Source organism: Saccostrea echinata, unplaced genomic scaffold, assembly GCF_033153115.1.
Source record: "Saccostrea echinata isolate AGI-Se365-2 ecotype Australia unplaced genomic scaffold, CSIRO_AGI_Sech_v1 ptg000024l, whole genome shotgun sequence".
NCBI lineage: Eukaryota > Metazoa > Mollusca > Bivalvia > Ostreida > Ostreidae > Saccostrea > Saccostrea echinata.
This window is the reverse complement of record NW_026889773.1, coordinates 2,365,321-2,386,318: the sequence shown is the minus strand read 5'-3', so window position 1 is coordinate 2,386,318 and position 20,998 is coordinate 2,365,321. Positions and strand designations below refer to the sequence as shown.

General features: G+C 33.5%; 2 protein-coding genes and 1 pseudogene across 2 annotated transcripts; 1 reads left to right on the top strand and 2 right to left on the bottom strand.

The window, feature by feature from the left end:
• The first annotated feature begins 11,371 nt into the window (after window positions 1–11,371).
• On the top strand, window positions 11,372–13,595 carry LOC133191744 (ATP-dependent DNA helicase RecQ-like; annotated as a pseudogene).
• Window positions 13,596–14,813: 1,218 nt separating this feature from the next.
• Window positions 14,814–16,114, bottom strand: LOC133191814 (uncharacterized). Its single transcript, XM_061327546.1, has 2 exons — window positions 15,931–16,114; window positions 14,814–15,661 (listed from the first exon to the last, which is right to left on the bottom strand). The coding sequence occupies exons 1-2, from the start codon at window positions 16,112–16,114 to the stop codon at window positions 14,814–14,816; spliced, it is 1,032 nt and encodes a 343-aa protein (XP_061183530.1).
• Window positions 16,115–16,803: 689 nt separating this feature from the next.
• Window positions 16,804–19,681, bottom strand: LOC133191743 (uncharacterized). Its single transcript, XM_061327480.1, has 3 exons — window positions 19,099–19,681; window positions 17,919–18,370; window positions 16,804–17,607 (listed from the first exon to the last, which is right to left on the bottom strand). The coding sequence occupies exons 1-3, from the start codon at window positions 19,679–19,681 to the stop codon at window positions 16,804–16,806; spliced, it is 1,839 nt and encodes a 612-aa protein (XP_061183464.1).
• Window positions 19,682–20,998: the final 1,317 nt, after the last annotated feature.

Genomic DNA, 20,998 nt, shown 5'->3' with positions numbered 1-20,998 from the left:
CAATATACATGTACATGTTTATTAGTCAACAGATATACTTCTGATCATATCTCTAGTTCTCCCTTGAATCAGAAATGATGATATAAATATTTTAAGAATGATTAAGAGTTGAAAAGGTTGTGCATTTTAAAATTGACTAAGCTCTGTGGTGGAATTAGCTATACCAGTTTAGCTTATTTTGCTACTCAAAGCACCTTGATTAACTATTTTTAATCATACTGTTTTCTGAAATGTGAAGTTTTTTTCAACATGGATACAAGTCATACCTTTTCAGGTTCTGAAAACAATGCATGAAAAAAAAAACTGCTTTTCAAATACTGTAACTCTTTCCAAGTACTTGTGATCATCAGTTTTTAGCTCACTTGAGTTTTTCTGGTTTTCTGATCACATTTTGTTTGTCATCCATCTGTCCGCCTGTAAACTTTTCACATTTTTGTCTTCTTCACTAGAACCTCTGGGCCAATTTCGACCAACCCTGCCACAAAGCATCTTCGGGTAAAGGGGATTCAAGTTTGTTCAAGTGAAGGGTCACACCCTCTTTCAAGGGGGGATAATCAAGAATTAGTGAAAATTTGGTGGTATCATTTTAAAAAAGTCTTATCAAGAACCACTGTCTGGGCCCAAAAAGTTGAAACTTTCTTTACATAGACTTAGTGTAGCTTCAAATTTGTTAAAATTATGACCCACTGGGGTAGGGTGGGGCCACATATGGGGATCCAATGATTTACATAGAAAAATGCAGGGGATTTTTTCCATCATAAATCTTCTTCTCATGAACAGCAAGGGCATTATTGTCGTCCGTTTTCGCAAAAGGGACCTATGGGACATTAAATCTCATTTGTCTGTCAGTCTGTCCATTTGTCAGTCTGTCCGTCTGTCACAATAAATTTAACCTTGGTCATAACTTCTGAATAATAAGAGATAGGACTTTCATATTTCACATGTACATTACTTACAAGAACTTTCTAAACATACCTTGATTTTTTAACCCATGACCTTGACCTTGAAGTTTGACCTACTTTTCAAAAAATTTAACATTATTTTAAATGATCATTTTGAAAGAGAAAAGATAGGGCGTTCATATTATGCATGTATATTACCTGTGACAAGACCTTTCTAAATATATCATGACTTTTGACTCTGTGACATTGACCTTGAAGTTTAACCTACTTTTCAAAAATGTTATATTTCCTTATAACTTTTGACTGAGAAGAGATAGGACTTTTATATTTGACAGGTACATTACCTGTAACAAGATGTTTCCAAGCATGCTATGATTTTTTTACCCCTTGACCTTGATGTTTTACCTAATTTTCAAAAATTTTAACTTTGGTGATTACTTTTGAATGACATATGATAGGGCGTGCATATTTGAAACAATATGTCATAAATAATGGCATCCCATCCACTAGGACACGGAAAGCAGGGGACCACAATTCTTTGAATTTGCTTGTTAGTCATTTTGATATGGAAACATCCTCATATAGTGTAGATTCAAGTTTTTTAATGCCCTGCCATGAATATGGCCGAGGCATATAGTGTTTGTCATGTCCGACTTCAATAAAACGTCATATGCTGATACATACTGATGTAAGCTTTTCAACTGCATCAACATTTTTGACCTTGAATTTTCCTTTAACCTTGACCTTACTTTTCTTAAATTAATGTCTAGATCAGTTTTGAATAAACAATTCAAGATATATTTATCAAACTTTATATGCTAATATATACTGCTGAGAGATATCAATTGCATCAACTTTTTTGACCTTGACTTTTCCTTTGACCTTGACCTCACTTTTTTAAATTAGTGTTTAACTACATTTTAAATAAACCATTTCTGATATTTTTGTTGAACTTCTATGCTAATAGTAAATACATACTGATATAAGTTTTTCAACTGCATCAAAATTTTGACCTCAACCTTTCTGTTGACCTTGACCTCTCTTTTCTCAAATAAGTGTTAAGCTCAGTTTTAAATAAATCATTCAAGATATTTTTATCAAACCTAATATGCTGATATGTATTAGTGAGAGCTCTTCCACTGCATCAAAAACTTTTCACCTTGCACTTTCCTGTGACCTTGACCTCCCTTCTCTTTAATTTGTATTTTGCTTAGTTTTAAAGAAACAATCTAAGATATTTTTATGTAAGCATGCACTTATAGATAATTTTGTGAGAATTTATCATCTATATCCATTTTTTTAGATTTTAGTTTCAATTTTAAAGAAACTGTTCAAGATATTCTCATCAAACTTCATACATTCATACAAATTTTCATGTTGCATTAGTAATATACATTCGGCGGGGCATTTTTGTCCTATGGACATATTTCTAATTTTCAAATCATGACCTCCGAGGATAGGGTCAGGCCACAATAAGGGATAAAAGTTTTATAGAGATTTAAAAGGAAAAAATATCTTCAAAATTCTTCTTTTTAAGAACAACAAAAGCATGATTAATATGGAAACATTCCCAAGAAGTGTAGATTCAAGTTTGTACAAATCATGACCCCATGGGTTAGGGAGGGGCCATTTTTTTCCTGCCCCTATTTGCTATCCACATGGAAATGCAAATTTTAAAACCATTTTACACATCCACAGGACAAAATCAATCATCTTCCAAATGATCATGATTTAAGGCTAGTGCATAAAATATAAGGGAAGTTCTGGGAACCAGGATGTTTAAACATGTTAAATATTTTTTTTTTTTAAAAATTGACCCCCATTTGACCCCCAGGGGGAAAATAAGAATTCCGAAACCTTACTGCACATCTATAGGACACCACCAACCATCTCCCAAAAGATAATTAGGCTACTGTGTAAAATGTAAGAGGAGTTCTGGGAACCAGGGGTTTTTTGCATAAAAAACGTTATTTTTCAATCCCTTTTTGACCCCATCGTGAAAATGAAAATTCCGAAACCTTACTGCTCATCAACATGACACCACCAACCATCTCCCAAAAGACGATTAGGCTACTGTGTAAAATGTAAGAGGAATTCAGGGAACCAGGGGCTTTTTGCATAAAAAAAACGTCATTTTTCGACCCCCATTTGACCCCCAGGGTGAAAATGAAAATTCTGAAACCTTACTGCACATCTATAGGACACCACCAACCATTTCCCAAAAGATGATTAGGCTAGTGTGTAAAATGTAAGAGGAGTTCTGGGAACCAGGGGCTTTTTGCATAAAAAACGTCATTTTTCGACCCCCATTTGACCCCCAGGGTGAAAATGAAAATTCTGAAACCTTACTGCACATCTATAGGACACCACCAACCATTTCCCAAAAGATGATTAGGCTAGTGTGTAAAATGTAAGAGGAGTTCAGGGAACCAGGGGCTTTTTGCATAAAAAACGTCATTTTTCGACCCCCATTTGACCCCCAGGATGAAAATGAAAATTCCGAAACCTTACTGCACATCTGCAGGACACCACCAAACACCTCCCAAAAGATGATAAGGCTACTGTGTAAAATGTAAGAGGAGTTTGAGAAATAAGAGTGTGACAGACGGACGGACGGACGGACGGACAGACATGAGTAGCAACAATATACCCGAACTTTCTTTAGAAAGTGCGGGTATAATTACATGATGTCCCAATGGATTTTCATCAAACGATGTGATGATCATATAGTGTGAAGTGCATTTTTATTTGTATTATTGGAATATGTTTTGATCGAATTTTTTATATCAATAAATCGAATTTTTGATATCAGAAAATTATCCTTGATATAAAATTATCCTTGATATAATATAAAATATAACTTGATATCAAGAAATGCATTTTTTGTTATCAGGAAATGAATTTCAGAGTTCATAAAATTGAATTTTTGATATCGGAAATTAATGTATATTTTCTGATATCAGAAAACTTAATTCATGATATCAAAAAATAATTTTCTTATATCAGAAAATTGATTTTTATATCGTGACCGGTCGGCAGGGGATGCTTACTCCTCCATGGCACCTGATCCCACCTCTTTTCAGGTCTGTGTTTGCTCTGTTCCAAATTTGTATCGTTTCATTGGACTTTCGAGATTGAATACTGTTCGTTATTTTCATATTTCATATCAGAATATGAATTTCTAATTTCAAAAACTGCTTTCGAATTTTTGATATTTAAATGTTTTTGATATTCAAAAATATGAATGGTATAAATAGAACTAACATTAATGATTGATCCCTTGTTCCCGTTTCAATCCTGGTTAGTTTACTCATATAAGTACTGATTCCGCTGCAACAATATAGATTCTGTTTCCTCTGATTAGTGTTATCTCTTTTATTATTGTATGTCTCAGTTCATAATTGTTTGTCTCTGACAAGGAGGTAAAGATAGCATAAAGCATTTTTTTTTCTTGTTGTTGTTGTTGTTTTTTTTTTTTTTTTTTTTTTTTTTTTTTTTTTTTTTGCATAGATTAATGCAGACATATAAATAAATATACATAAATTGATACATGCACTTACAACGCTGAAAAATTAATAAAATGTCTAATTCTCAAGCCTGATTCAGTTATAATGGGAAGGAACTATTATTCCAATATCACCTACTTATGGTGTTTATGTCTCCCAACTTATTTGCTATTTAAGAACTTGCTCTGAGTACGATCAATTTTTAAAGCTAGACATGCTACTCACTGATAAGTCGATGTGAAAGAGATTTCAACAACCTCGTTAAAAGTCGGCATTTCGTAAATTCTATGGTCATTTTTATGATTTTTTTTTAGCAACTATGAACAAACAGTGGGCCGTATTTTGGCTGAATTTTTTCAAGCTAAATGTTAAACCTTTGTTTTATACCGAATTTGACTACAGAATGTTCCGTCTACTGATTAATGAAATGTATGGAGATAACAAACAGGATTCAAGCTCAAAGTCCATTAAACAATGCAAATTTTGGAGCAGAGCGAAAACGGATTTCGAAAACATCAGAGGTGGGACCAGGCGCCATGGAGGAATGAGAATCCCCTGCCGACCGGTTACACCCGCCGTGTGCTCCTTGATATGATCAGGACATAACGGAAAAATCCGTCGACAATTTAATCTGTAAATAATGGCATAACAATTAGTATGAAAAACGTCAGTCAGCATTTGACTCGATGATAAATTGTACGAGAGGTTGTATTTGCTGACAAGGTCATTGTATCGACCATAAAACGTACAAAATGACGACTTTAAACGAGACTCTTGATATTCTTGTTTCATCAACTTGTTTGTCAATAAGCTACCTCGTTTTAGAAATTGGTCATACGTAGAGCATGCTCTTGCGTATCGAATCAGTTGAGAGATATATACCCCGTATGCAGGTGATGAAAGGTATATTGCTGAATAAGTAAGGGAAGTTGACGATTGAAAAGTTAAAGTCATCACGTTTATCATAAAGCTTGGTTGTTAGATTACCATTAATGTATTTTTCAAGTAAAATATCCAAATATGAAACAGATGTGTCAGACTCTGTGGTATCTTTTATCTCAAGTTCACCAGGATATATCGTATCGACATAAGATGGAAATAGCCATTGTTAATTGACAATACGTCGATATATCTAAATGTCGAGTTGAAGTCATTAAGTTTATCATAAAGCTTGGTTATTTTACAATTAACGTCTTTTTCAAGTAAAATATCCAAATATGAAACAGATGCGTCAGACATCTTTTATGTCAAACTCAGTGGTATCTTTTATGTCAAACTCATCGCGATATATCGTATCGACATGGAAATTAAGAATGGAAATAACCATCTTTTATGTCAAACTCATCGCGATATATCGTATCGACATGGAAATTAAGAATGGAAATAACCATTGTTAATTGACAATACGTCCTCGATATATCTAAATGTCGAGTTTAAGGCCACAGCCTTCAGTGTTTACTTCTTTTCACGTATAAGATTTTAAACAAATTCTGCTTCATATGAATACAAAATAGGTCTGCTAATATATAGGGCTCACGGTGGGTATGATCGGTCAACAGGACATGTTTACTCCTCTTAGACGGCTGATCCACCTCTGGAATTTTCAGGGGTCCGTATTTTATCCTCTCTTAGCATATTTGCATTGTTTATACAGTTTTTAGATCGATCACTGTCAATCACTGTTCGTTATTTTCACCTTTTACGTTATGACATATACACGTTAGCCTTTCTACGAATATTCTCCTGAGAATAGTACATGACGTACTTCTTTGAAAACGATTTTGGAGCGACTTGATTACGGGTGCAAGCCTAAACACTAATATTTGTTGAAATTTGGATATCACAAAATGATTTTCTGATATCAGAAATTCGAATTTTTGATATAAAAATTCTCATTTATTTTTTGATATCATAAAATCTATTTTCTAATATCAAGAATGATATTTTTATTGTGATATCAGAATAGAAATATAGAAAAATCCTTTTCTTATATAAAAAAAATCCTTTTCTGATATCATCAAAATATTTTCTATTAGAAAAACACATTTTCTGATATCAGAAAATCATTTCCTAATATCAGAAAATACCTCAAAATAGTAAAACGGCGCCTCAGACTACAGTTCAGGATTACAGACGTTTAACTCAGTCAAAAGCACAATCCAAAACGATACAGTCTACTCTAGCAGAGAACCCTAAGGAAATTACAGAATTTAAAACATCAGTCACAACCTCAACAGAGATCACAGAAAAGAACAATCATTGGATTACGGTTACCTTAATTCTGATTGCATTGTTAGAAACAGCATTTATTGGCGGAGATTTTATTTACCTTCATTCACTCCAGTAAAAACATTATGCTTATTCTATTTTCTTTTTTAAATACAAAGACAAATTATTCATCAAAATATAAAATATATAATATTTATAATAATATTTCAATATTAGCAAACTTGTATCTTTTTCAAATGAACCTGTCAAATGTGCATTACATTATATGGATTGCATTTAATAGCTACCTAAGTTATACTGGTATAACCTAAATTTTAAATATTTTACGCATTTTTATAAACAGCTTCGAGGAAAATTATGTAGACTAGCCCGCACGTGTGATTCTATTTATTGTGACCCTGTAGTCGGATGCATATCAACCTCAAATGGGAGTTTAACAATACTCTTAGGCCCGACAATCGTCGACTAAGGACATGTATAATTTATAATTGTTCACAAGGTTCAAAAGGAAAACACTGAAAAAATCAAATAATGTACAAAACCTTTAAAAATCTATAGCAATATGAGAACGTTAATTTTAATTTCTCTCTCTGTATTTTGGTCATTGCTTTCTGTTAGCTTTAAGCGAAATCATGTTATCATATTTCTATATCAGATGCAAACGGTCAAATCTTGGCCACATGATTTAAGATAACATCTCAAGAGTAAGTTTAACTAATTAAATTGAAAACAATTATCGAAATTTGTAAAGAGGTTTATTTTCAAACTCCTTTTTATTGAAATATAATTAATTGATAATTCTGGTCCATACAAGTTATTTGTCCTTATTTTTTTAAACCTCATACCTCATTGCATAAAATATCTTAACAATCAAGACAACATATTCAATCTGCAAAGTATTTAAAAAGAATGAAAACATCATCTATGAAAAGTCATTGATATATTTTTAGATCAAAAAATGAATATTCAAAATAATGGAGAGATGTTACAGAAGATATCTAGGCACCTACAGTTGATGAGTATTTCCGTATTTTTGATTGTGATCTATGTAATCATTCTTATTCCACTCCTGGTGTACGTAGCTAATTTCACTTTTGCCTGTTTGTTGTTTGGTACATTTTTTTTTTTTTAGAATTAGTCAAAGAAGAAATTTAACAGTTCAAAAATGTTTACTTTCATATGATGAATTCATTTTTAAAATATTATTTTTCAAAACTTGATTTCTTTATTTTACATTGTTTTAAACGATTTATACGAACAATTTATATTTCATTATTACAAAGAAGTAAAAAAAATATGCTTGTTTTTATGCATTTATACAAGTATTCGAGTAAAAAAATTATGGGGATGCTCACTCCTCCATGGCACCTGATCCCACCTCTGATATTTGGAGGTCCGTGTTTGCTCTGCTCCTATTTTGTATTGTATAATGGACTTTTGAGCTTGAATACTGTTCGTTATCTCCATATATTTCATTTTAACCACCGAACATGTATCTCTGCTGGTGGACAGTCTGTCCCCGAGGATACTTGTCGTTTGGTACCTATTCATTCATGAGTATACAGAATAACGAAATGATACTGGCAGACGCGTCGCCCAGTATAAAAAGGCGTCACTCTTTTGAGTCTATAAGGGACACAGACTCAAGGAGTTCATTCGGTGCCCCTCGTATAATCCTCAGGGATATTAAACATATGTCATATGTACAGTCTTCGGATTCCCAGTTTTTGGTATAAAACCAATAGTTCATACAAACAGTTGAAAGAATGTAAAGTTTCTATTAGAGATATATTCGAAAACTCCTTTTCCGATCCCATGTCTTCTATTTCAAAATGTTCTGCGAAAAACTGTAAAACCTGTGACATTTTGATAACTAACACTTCTTTCACAAGTAATCTTACTGGACAGAGCTTCTGTACCAAAACTTGGGAAAATCTGAACTGCAAATCTTCTAATGTTGTCTACGGAATAGAATGTAATCTTTGTGGACTTGTTTATGTTGGTGAAACCAAGGGATCACTCAATAAAAGAACATCAGGTCATAGATTTCAGATAAGTAATGGGGGTCAGCAACTTTTATACAAACATTTTAATTTACCTGAACATTCTATTTTGTCAATGAAAGTTAGAATTCTGGAAAAGATTTACCACCACACAAACAGTCCATCACTGAGTACACCTTTCCGTAGACAACGAGAAGAATTTTGGATAAGAAAGCTAGGGACAGCCTTTCCCTATGGATGTAATGACAATGTCGATAGTGTTGGAAATCTTTCCAGTCCACAATGTAACAATGAAAATATGATGGGACTTTTTAACCATACACAGAGACGTAAGCGTTGTCATGGACATCGGTCTTACAATAAACCTTTAATACACGATGTCTCTTTTGATTCATTACTATCTTACGTAAATCAACAGTTAGGTCTACATCATATTCGCACCAAACTTTACTCTGTCCCTTTGAAACTTTTAAATAGTCTTCTTGAAAAGGTCAAGGAAAGTCCATTTTTTGATTCCTCGACACCAGAATATAGGCTCGGATCTGTAGTTATGGATATTGCCAATCATAGGCTTTTTAAACCCCCGCGTTTTACTGAAGAAAATGCAGCTAAAACAATCCGTTTTTTCCTTAAACTTCAATATGCCAACAAAGGAATTGACGCGGTTAATATAAGTAATATTCTTAATCACAAAGGGGTCCAGTCTTGTATTCCACCATATTTCAAGTTAAAGACTACACCTTGTATTTCCTACAAATATACATCGACTATTGCTTCCAAACTTTTTAATTACAAGAAAACTTTACAGGGCCTGGATATCGAATATCTGAAACATAATCCTCCATCGTGTCCATGTTCTTCTTCGCCCTATAACTATAGCCCTGCTGGACACGTTATTACTGGTGACGTAAATATAGTTAATAATGAGGACCTTAGATCACTAATTTTAAAAGGTCCTAAATTTAAGAAACCCAGATCCTTCAACTGGCGTAAGAATTTCGTAAATATCATGGATTCTGTAGAGGACTACTCCAGGCGATGGGCCAGACATGAAAAAGAAGACCTTGACACTTTGTCAGAATGGATTAAATGTATCAGATGTATGTTAAAACGCGCATTAAAAAAATGAGAGGCAATATGAAAACCATCTATCCTTCTGTATTCAATAATCCAGAAGTGAAAAAAGAATTAGATAGATTACATGATCAGTACGTACTGGTCCCTGCTGACAAAGCAGGTAACAACATTGTCTTTGTTTGTAAGGCTCATTATATTAAATGTATTTTAGAGGAACTTGGATTTAATTCTACAAGTGGTAATCCAACTTATACTCATAGTTCCCTTTCTAAAGAAGAAATTCTTCAAAATCATATGTCAGTTTTGAATATTTTTAATATTCCAAACAACCAAAATGAATTCGAATTACCATATTTATATTGGATTCCGAAACTTCATAAAAATCCTTACAAACAAAGATACATAGCGGGTTCCAGTAAATGTTCAACCAAGCCTCTATCTTTACTCCTCACTAAGATATTAACAGTGGTGAAGGAGAAACTTCAAGAGTACTGTGCAACAATATATTCGAGAAGTGGTGTAAATCAGATGTGGATACTTAAAAATTCCAAGGAACTTTTGGAAAATTTGAAATCACAAGATTTTACCAAAATCAACAGCTTAAAACTTACGACTTTTCAACTTTATACACAACCATTCCCCACGATAAATTAAGGTCCAGGTTTTTTGATATCATTGACAGCTGCTTTTTCAATAAAAATGGAACTCGTAAATATACTTACCTTGTCATTGGTCATTTGCAAAATTATTTTGTTAAAAACATTCTGATTGTACACACAAGTACTCTGAAGTTGACATTAAAAAGATGCTTGAGTTTCTGATTGACAGTATCTATGTGGTTTTTGGAGACCAGGTCTTCCAACAATATATTGGAATTCCTATGGGTACCAATTGCGAAACACTTGCTGTGGCCTTCAACTCGACATTTAGATATATCGACGACGTATTGTCAATCAACAATGGCTATTTTCATTCTTATATCGATACGATATATCCTGGTGAACTTGAGATAAAAGATACCACAGAGTCTGACACATCTAATTCATATTTGGATATTTTACTTGAAAAAGACGTTAATGGTAATCTAACAACCAACCTTTATGATAAACGTGATGACTTTAACTTTTCAATCGTCAACTTCCCTTACTTATGCAGCAATATACCTTCATCACCTGCATACGGGGTATATATCTCTCAGTTGATTCGATACGCAAGAGCATGCTCTACGTATGTACAATTTCTAAAACGAGGTAAATTATTGACAAATAAGTTGATGAAACAAGAATATCAGCTGTCTCGTTTTAAGTCATCATTTCGGAAGTTCTTTGGTCGATACAATGACCTTATCAGCAAATACAATTTATCATTGAGTCAAATGCTGACTGACGTTTTTCATACTAATTGTTAGGCCATTATTTACACACTGTATTGTCGACGGATTTTTCCGTTATTTCCCGATCACATCTTCGCTAGCCAAGGGTTTTCGGTCCACTCCGCTCCCCATAAACCCTTGGCAGATTTCATTACGAAAATACGGTGATGCGGTGGCGCTATCTAGCGACTAACTAGAGTTGCGCCCCTTGAAACTTCATTTTCTTATCCAATGAAATAATGGGTTACATACACGCTACGGCAAAACAACAAAAGTGAAAACATGTTGACTGACGAATCAAGGAAAAGAGTTTACGACACTTTTAAAGTAAAATTACGAGAAAACCAAGAGAAAGCAATTAATGCTGTGTTATTAAATCGCGATGTGTTCGTTGGGACCCGCACCGGGAGTGGAAAATCGCTGGTATATGAAAGCATTCCTGTCATAAAACCAGGTATCGTCGTCATTGTAGCGCCTCTCTTGTCAATAATGAGGGAACAAGTTGAGAAATTGAACAACTTTGGACTTGCTGCCACTTACATTGGGAAGAACGTTGAGGAAAATGAAAAAATAGAGGCGGGGCAATACGATTTCGTATTTGGTAGCCCCGAAAGACTGATTGGTGAGAGGCGGTGGAGAGAAATGTTCAAGTCAGAGGAGTATAGGAGGCGGCTACAGTTGTTAGTTGTGGATGAGGCCCATACAGTAACACTTTGGTATCTCATAATGATTTTTATTTCTTTTATAATGTGTAGTTTAGTGTACAAATGATATAAATGCATAATGTATAACATGTATAATGAAGGAAATGTAACTAGTACATCATGTCTATAAAGGCAAGTACAGTCTTAGTAGCATGTACCTCAGTCCTCATGTAGTCCTATCAGAATCAAACAGTTGGGACACTAACTCTATATTGCTCAATAGCTTCATTGTTATGATTAAAAGGTCAATTGCTTTAATAATAGTTTTCAAACATGCATGCATGCATCAACATGCTTATCTAACAGCACTGGTTGATTTTAGCATATACATTGGGAATTAGTTCACAAAAGTATTAAGTTTGTGCCTTCCTGATTACATATATCTTGTATCACGTTGATTAAGGTCCTGTTTAATCGAAAGTCCCAGCTATACTTTTTATTATGATGTTGATGATCTCACCTTGGATTATCGTAAATTTCTTGTGACAGAGCAAACAAGTATTTACAAATTAATACCATATAATACATTTGAAATTATTAAACACCATATACATGTATTTTAAGAATCTTGCATGTCATGGAGTTTATACATATACTTCTTTATTCTAATTAGCATAATAATTTTTTCAGGGGAGAGGGAAGGACAGATGAAGATCCTTTCAGGGAGTGGTTTTCAAAGATTCAGGAGCTGCGATCTTTGTGCCTCAATGTTCCTGTCCTTGCTCTTACTGCAACTGCTGGACCAACTCAGAGGAGGAAAAATTTTAAAATGTCTATGCTTTCGACCAGGTTATGAACTTGTTCTTGATTCGCCTGATAGGAGAAACATTAAGATTACTGTGAAACCCATTAAAAATAATGATACTATAGACAAAGTTTTTGATTGGCTTATTAAAGACTTGAGACACCACAGAGAACAGTTACCAAGACATGTGGTCTTTTGTAATAGTATAAGTGACGTTACACAGATTTATTTTGCATTCATTAAAAACTGCAGACAAAATAGATCAAACTTTGAAATGTTTCATAGTAAAACTGATGACGAAATCAAAAACAAAATTAGAGAAGATATGGCTACTGAAGGTCACATTAGAATACTTATTTGTACTAATGCAGCCGGAATGGGTGTCAACTTCCACCAAGTACATAATGTTGTGCACTATGGGATACCCAGGGAGTTGGAGACTTTCGTGCAACAAATGGGTAGAGGTGGGAGGGATGGAAAACCTTCACATGAACTTGTATTGTTTAAGGCACATAAAGGTTACTTAAAACATGTTGAACCAGAACTTGTTCGAATTGTCAAAGATAACAGTGTATGTCGAAGAAATATATTATGCAATGCTTTTCAGACGAAACATTGTGAACTAACACCTTTACATGCATGTTGTGATGTGTGTGAGAAAAAGTGTAAATGCCAATTGGATACCTGTCCAGAATCGCATGTTGCCATGAAAGATGATGAAGAAGGAGGATCTTCCGAAGATGAGATGGAGCGAAATGTTTCAGTTGAAGAAAGACGTCTTCTGACACAAAAGTTGGAATCCTTACAGTTTACATTGTCTGACAGATCAAGCGGTGGGCTTCTTAATTCAGAATTAGTCCATGGATTTACAAAAGAACTAGTGAAAGATATTGTTTCTAAATGTCATGTTTTGTTTACTGCAGAAGACATTATGCATAAATTCCCTATTTGGTCTTTCTGTGTAGCTCAGGAGATTTGTAAAATAATACTTGATGTATTTGGAGACGAAACAATGTACAATTTAGTAGACAGTGATAGTTCCACATCAGAAAATTGACTGTTGGAAAAAAAAATACTAATATTGCAGAACAGTGCAACTATAAAGTCATGTATGAACATCTTTTCATATTTCAGTTCAAGCATTACATTTTGTAAACTGTTTTTTCCACATTGGGACTCCTTTTATTAGTATTATTATTATTATTATTAATTTTTTGCTTTGTGATATTGTCAATAAAATTATGCCTCAAATTAAAGTTTTCAGACTAAACAAAATATTCTAGGTATTGAAAAAAGTGTTTTAGATATTTAAAGTTTTGCACATCTATATATTAGATGTTTGAAAACAATTAAAGAAAATAGAGAGCTAACAATAATAGAAAGTTTAAAATGAAGGTGGAAAACAGACCTAATGAAGAATGGAGTGATAAACAGGCCTACCAGGCCCCAGGATCATGAAACAGACTTAGAAATAAGTCAAATTTTTAATCGCCTGTAAAATGTTTATTGCTTAATAATTATTGAATTCAATATCAAAATTTGCAAATTACAATAATTTTGAGAATCAATATTGAAACATATTTTAATTTTGAGTTGCTTGACTTCCACAACATTTAAGTATAATATAAAAATTTGGACTTGAGGTTAAGATGTTTCATGATCCCGGGGGGCAGATTTGTAAAAACCAAAATATCTTCAGATCAACTTTATAATATTTATTGGTAACAAAGAGAGAGAGAGAAAAAAAATATCATTGATGACCTTGTGCAATGATAGACATTAAAATTTATTCACTTTGACCCTGTGACACCAGATCTCCCAATTGTTTTTATTCTTTGACCAATTTTAAGGTTCACTGACCTTTGATAAGGGAGACAACTCTAATTGGGATGATAACTATTAAACTTTCCTATATAAACTTTGGAAAGGTCATTTCAGTCTTTTGCAGTATGAGGTTTGCTAAAGTTGTGTGTTTTTTGTTGGAAGATATATTTTGGAAAATCATTAGCTCAAAGCTTAAACTATATGAACTATTAAAGCTTAATCATATGACCAACTTCCTCAATTAAAAAAAAAAAAAATCATGTTCATATTTTTTTTAATAAAGGTTTAGACTTCAAATACAGGGTAATAGCTTTCCCACAAGCATATACATATATCCACTCCCTCTAATGTAGAAATGACACTGTAATAAATATCGAACAGCTTCTTTAAAATGCTAGCAATAAAGTAACAGTAACAATGCTCAGGTCAACAAATAATCTTGATTACATTTCTAACTGAGCACTTCGTAAGACAGTCTCTCTCTATTTTCTGTAATCCAGGCATGCAAATCTACAACTTTAATGCGAGAGGAAAAGTCAATAAAACCTGGGAAATTAACAAATTCTCTACCAGGAATGTAGTCGAACATTTTGGCATTGTTCAGTTCAGTCACCATTTCCAAAATGTCTGAGATTTTATTTGCTTCAGGTCTTCTTGATCCTGATTTTTTCTTATTGCATTGTGTTTGCAAATTCTCTTTAATTTCTTCTTGAATTTGAGTTGTGAGTGCAGCTTTCTGAACACTGGCATATGTTGCATTGGCTCCTTGAGAGTAAATTTTTTTCTTCACAGTTTGCACCATAATTTCTAGTAAATTATCATTTGGAATGTTCTTTCCCACACCCCCTTGCAAATTTGCAGAGCAATTCCACTGATACTCATAGGCCATTTTTGGTGATAAGATGCAATTGATGTAGGCCAAATACCTAAACAGCCATAACTGATACTTGTTGTGTTTTCCAACACGGGAGAGAAGCATCTGAAATTTCGCATTGGTTGTCACTCTGTTCCCATCTCCCATTTTATATGCGTCATTTGTGTCTCGGAGAAGCAATGCGCATTTCATAAATGATGCTCTGTATATTGCAATGTGGTCCCTTCCAGAAGTAGGTGGTTGATCTTCATAATCAAAAGAGAAATCATGGACTTTTTTCAAATGTCTCTTTATTCCACCACTTGTTTTGTACTGCTTATCACAATTTGGGCACACATACTTCATCTCATCATTATCAAAGAGGTCCTTCATTTGATTTGCTTCTGCATCAAGTGCGCATGTTTTCTCTCTGATGTCATTGATATCTATTGCATTTAAAAAGAAAGAAGAAGAAAATTCTAAACAAGAAATCAAGTTAGATGATGTTGAATCATAACATTAAAGTGCCAAACACACTACAGCAAATGCAGCAGTGCTCTTTAAAAAGCGACCATTGTATTTCTTTTCTCCAAATCTTAAACCTCAATTTTATTTTACCCAATTATTTCTTAGGAAGAAATATCATTTTGTTGTATGCAACTGCAGAAAGACCAGCAAAAAATTAAGTAAATGAAAGATATTCAATTATTTGTACCATCAGCAATCTTCACATATTTGTCAAGAATATCCTTTGCTATTCCATGGATATATGTGTACTTCTCCTGATCAGAAAGAAGATGGAACAATGGCTGGTGGCCTACAGGTTCATCTTGCAGATCCTTGATCCCCATCAAATGCATGTAAGCACCCACAATAAAGGAATCCAAGCAGTCATCCATCCAAGCATAATGAGATCTACAATACAAGTACATGTAGGCAAACATTAATTTAATTCTCCACATCAAGAAGGGAGTACTAAAAGAAATGTTTAAATTATATTACAACCTGTACTTTTGGATAACTTCTTCCGGACCATGGACATCAACTCTCCCCACTGTATTTCTCAGGTGACTCAATGTACCTGGCTCTCCTGCAGATGACACTCTGTAGAACTGTTGATAAATGAACTGTAAAATACAAAATAATAATAATTAATTTTTAAAATACGCTAATAAAATATCCACTGTCATTTAATTCAACAATTGTGTGACAAATATGATGTAAATGATGGAAAAAAAATTTGAATAAAACTTGAAAAGACATAAATTTCACTTTAACAAAGTTTAAAACAATGCATTATTTCTGTATTACCAATAATTTTCACCATATTTTTTGGAAAAAGGTTGGACTTTGAATGATTGAAGTAGTATATATGTAGTAAATGTATTAGTAATGTCTACAAATCAAGAATGAGTTAATGGTAATTAGTAATAAACAAAGAACACTGAACTGTTATAAGCACTATCTCTTAACATGGCTGAAAAAATGTAAGGCAAATAATAATAAACTCATATATCCTCTTAAGCTAAAAGGATAAGAGCTGTATCTCAGCTGAATGAATAAAGAAGTCATGCCTTTTATAAATTCATTAACTGGAACTAAACCAACACACTGATACCAGTAGCAGATTCATCATCCTATGTAACCCTTCAGGTCGGTGAATGACACACTGAAGTTTACTGAATTCTGTCATACCATTGTGAAGTGCTAATTGGGCAGCATATGCTCTCTCATTGGTTAATACATCGCCTCCAAATACCCTCTTCTTTAGGTTTGAAGGGGTATCATTATCTAAATCTGATCTTGCAATACATTTTTCATGAATATATTGTAGTATATCAATCATTTCTTCTGACTTATTCTCACTTTTGTCTAAGAGGTCAATAATGGCATGGTCAGATTTTCTACAACTAGCGTTAAGGTGGGGATGATTTATGTATTGTGGAATGCATGACTTGTACCTATTAAGACTGTCCACATACTTGACAAGGACCTGCATAATATGGTGCATAAAATGGTTTTCAAGGAAAGCAGACTCTTCCAAGTTTGGAATAAACAAACTGTTTTCCACTTGACTGATGTCAGCAATAGGATGTGTGTCATCAAGTGTAGGATCTACAACTCTTTTTTCTAATGCCACAAGCAGAAACCAGTGCCAGCTTTGTCGTCTTCGGTCAACACTCATTTGAGATGGACTACGTGTTATATCAATATTGTCACCTATAATGTCACTTGACTTACTGAGTCTCTGTGTAATTTGCTCATCATCCTCTGCCGGCTCTGTAAGCAATCTTTTGATATGCTGCTGTTGTCTGCTGAGTAGGTGATGTTTTCTTTTTGCTGATGAAGATGCAGACACACACATGCCCATCTTTGACAAAGTATCTATAGTCTTTAAAAAAGAAAAAAAAAACTTTAAAGCACAATCTGAGCAAAAGAGATTAAATTTTGATTCTATGTCAATTATTAATTTCAGGTACTCAAACTTCAGAAAGTTGACATGATTATATTTAAAATAGATCGCAAATCTAGTATGAAATTGAAGTTATCGATTTAAGTCTACATGAGAAAATAAAATTTAGTGTGACATTGTACAGGACTGATAATTCAAACTAAATAGAACCTTGTTTAAGGAGCTTATATCAGAGAAAAACTGTTGTGAGTAGGGTTAATAAATGTTAACCACTAGATTTTTTTTCTTACATCATCAGTAGCTCCACCATGGTCAAGAATCTGGCCTATGACATGTTGGAAAGCAGACATATGTGTGTTGCTGGATTTCAGCAGTACACATGAAGCTACAATGGCTCCCATGGCATTTTTATTTGTTAATGTTGTCATGCATTGGTGAAACAAAGGTGCCCACAACTTTATTTCCTCATTCACTTTATCAAAACTAAATGTAGCCAGACTTTTGCTATCTATTTGTCTAAGCAAAGAACAGTTAATACTTGATGTCAGTTTCCCAATTTCTTCCTTTAGTTCTTTCATAATTTGGTTGTTGATTCCTTCTTTTAGAGGTGAATTGTAGATAGCCCGAGCTGTTCTCTTTGGTGCATTGTGGATGGTTAAACCTCTGACAATTTCACTTAATTGACAATCTTTTACCAGTTTTGTTCTTACTTTCATTGTTTTCTTTGTTTTGTACACAACCTGTAAAATCATGATAGATTATATTGAGAAAAAGAAGTGGATATTTTTTTTTTTGCTAGCATTATTACCTGACAAATGGAGCTTTAAAATGTTGTTCTATATATATATATATATATATATATATATATATATATATATATATATAAAAAGCACTAAAAACCAACAACACTGTATATCCGAAGTGTCGGATCTACTAAGTAGATACAAGGTCACGGATGGAAATTTATATAAAGCACTAAAAATGACCAACGACACGAACAATAATAATTGTTATTGTTCGTGTCGTTGGTCATTTTTAGTGCTTTATATATATATATATATATATATATATATATATATATATATATATATATATATATATATATATATATATATATATATATATATATATATATATATATATATATATATATATATATATATATATATATATATATATACATACATACATACATACATACATACATACATACATACACACACACATCAATGATGCACTTTAATAATCATAATGTATTCAATTTCAAATTCATCAGTTTTTATATGAAAATGATGTTTTAATTTGTTTACATTTTAAAAAATCAATTATAAAACACATATTTTTCTTTATATGGCCAAAATATAGAAGAAAAATAATTAATTCATCTCTTTGTGCAACATGTAATGACAAAAAGGTATGAAGATCTATGTCCATATCTAATTTGTGTTATATAATACCATAAGTTTATCTTCAGTTTACTAGGTGTGAAGGACTTTATGGTGATTGGTTTTTGAGTGTCAATGGAAGTAGCTTTCTCTGTAGGTAAGTGAAGTCTGAGCACATCTTTCTGATCTGTTGTTTTTTGTTGTTTACCTGGTGGATTTACTGGTGGATTGTTGGTTTGCATAGCCAGGCACTCCTCTGTTTGTTCCTTTTTCCGGGGGGTTGAAAACAAAGATTTTTTTGTCTTTCTGGGTGTTGGCGAATGCACTATGGTTCTTTTATCTTGTGCCTTTGGAGTTCTAATTATATTCATTTGTAAAGACTGTTTGTGTTTCTCCCTAAGAATTCCCAAGACCTCATTTTTTTCCCTCCTTAGAGAGTCCATTTTATGTATCAAATCCATGTCAATTTTGTACAGTTTATTAAGCTTCGTAAAGCAAAATCCACAGACATATTTGGAAAGACCATCGTTGGGGGGGGGGGGGGCACTATAATCGAGGACTTGTGTCAATTGGTTAAAAACACCGAAAGTTTCTCCAAAAATCACGCGTCTGTGCTTCTTTGGAAGTTCGCAACAGCATACACGACAAACTTCCATGGGCGCAGCCATATTTGTTTACAATAGCTTGATACAAACGCTGCGATTGGTCAGCTTATCGTAGCTGTAGCCAATCATAGAACAGATCGTATCACCGTATTTTCGTAATGAAATCTGCCAAGGGTTTATGGGGAGCGGAGTGGACCGAAAACCCTTGGCTAGCGAAGATGCCCGATCATGACAAGGAGCACACGGCGGGTGTGACCGGTCGGCAGGGGATGCTCACTCCTCCATGGCACCTGATCCCACCTCTGATGTTTGGAGGTCCGTGTTTGCTCTGCTCCTATTTTGTATTGTATAATGGACTTTTGAGCTTGAATACTGTTCGTTATCTCCATATATTTCATTAGAAAGTATCATTCAAAAATTAAAGTTTCTCTAATTTCCTAAGTATTACACTTTTAATCGCTCCCAGAAAACGGAATTTCCAATCGGTATATTCAAAATTTTAACGTAAGCCAAACATAGACGAAAATATATACTCTCATCTTTGACAGTAGTTCCCACTTCAGATGTCTCAATGAGGCAATCTATATTAATAATGAGTCTTTTGAGATCTGTATGTATCACTTTTTGCTATATTCACCTATTCCATTAGTTAAATAAATTATTTCACGTATCATAACTGTACTTTTAATAAACTTATAATAGTAAATTGTATCTTAAATCTGCTGGACTAGTTATTATATGTTAATTGTACACTTTGAAATGAAAAATATAGAATTTCTGCTACATTTTCTGTGCAGGATTAAAACAGTTGTATACACATAGCATGGATACTCTCCATCCTGTCAGGGCAGTGGAGCGAGGATATACTCCTTTGTCACACAGAGAACGTTAGGTCAGAAGTGGAAGACAGTCTGATTACAGTACGCCACAAAGAAATGGAAGACAGTCTGATTACAGTACGCCACAAAGAAATGGAAGGCAGTCTGATTACAGTACGCCACAAAACATTGATTTGGAACCATATACAAGCACTGTCTTATATAATGCAAGAAAGGCTTGACATGGAAAAAATGGTATATATAAGTATATTGTAGAGTGTGGTGAACTCAGACCTCTTCTAAAAGTTCCTCGGAATTTTTAAATTTATACACCACTTATATTTCTTTTAGGGATTATTGATTTAAAAACTTTTATTTCTTTTTTCCGGAAAGAATAAAAACAAGTGCCAGAGTTAAGAGCACATTTTCCTTGTAGAGAAATCCCTTGATAAACTTTAACAAATACGGCACTTATACTGTCAATGAATAAGTATATAAAAATTATCGAAGCAAATACACTGCAGGGAACTAATTTTGTTACATTAATCAGCATCAGCATAAG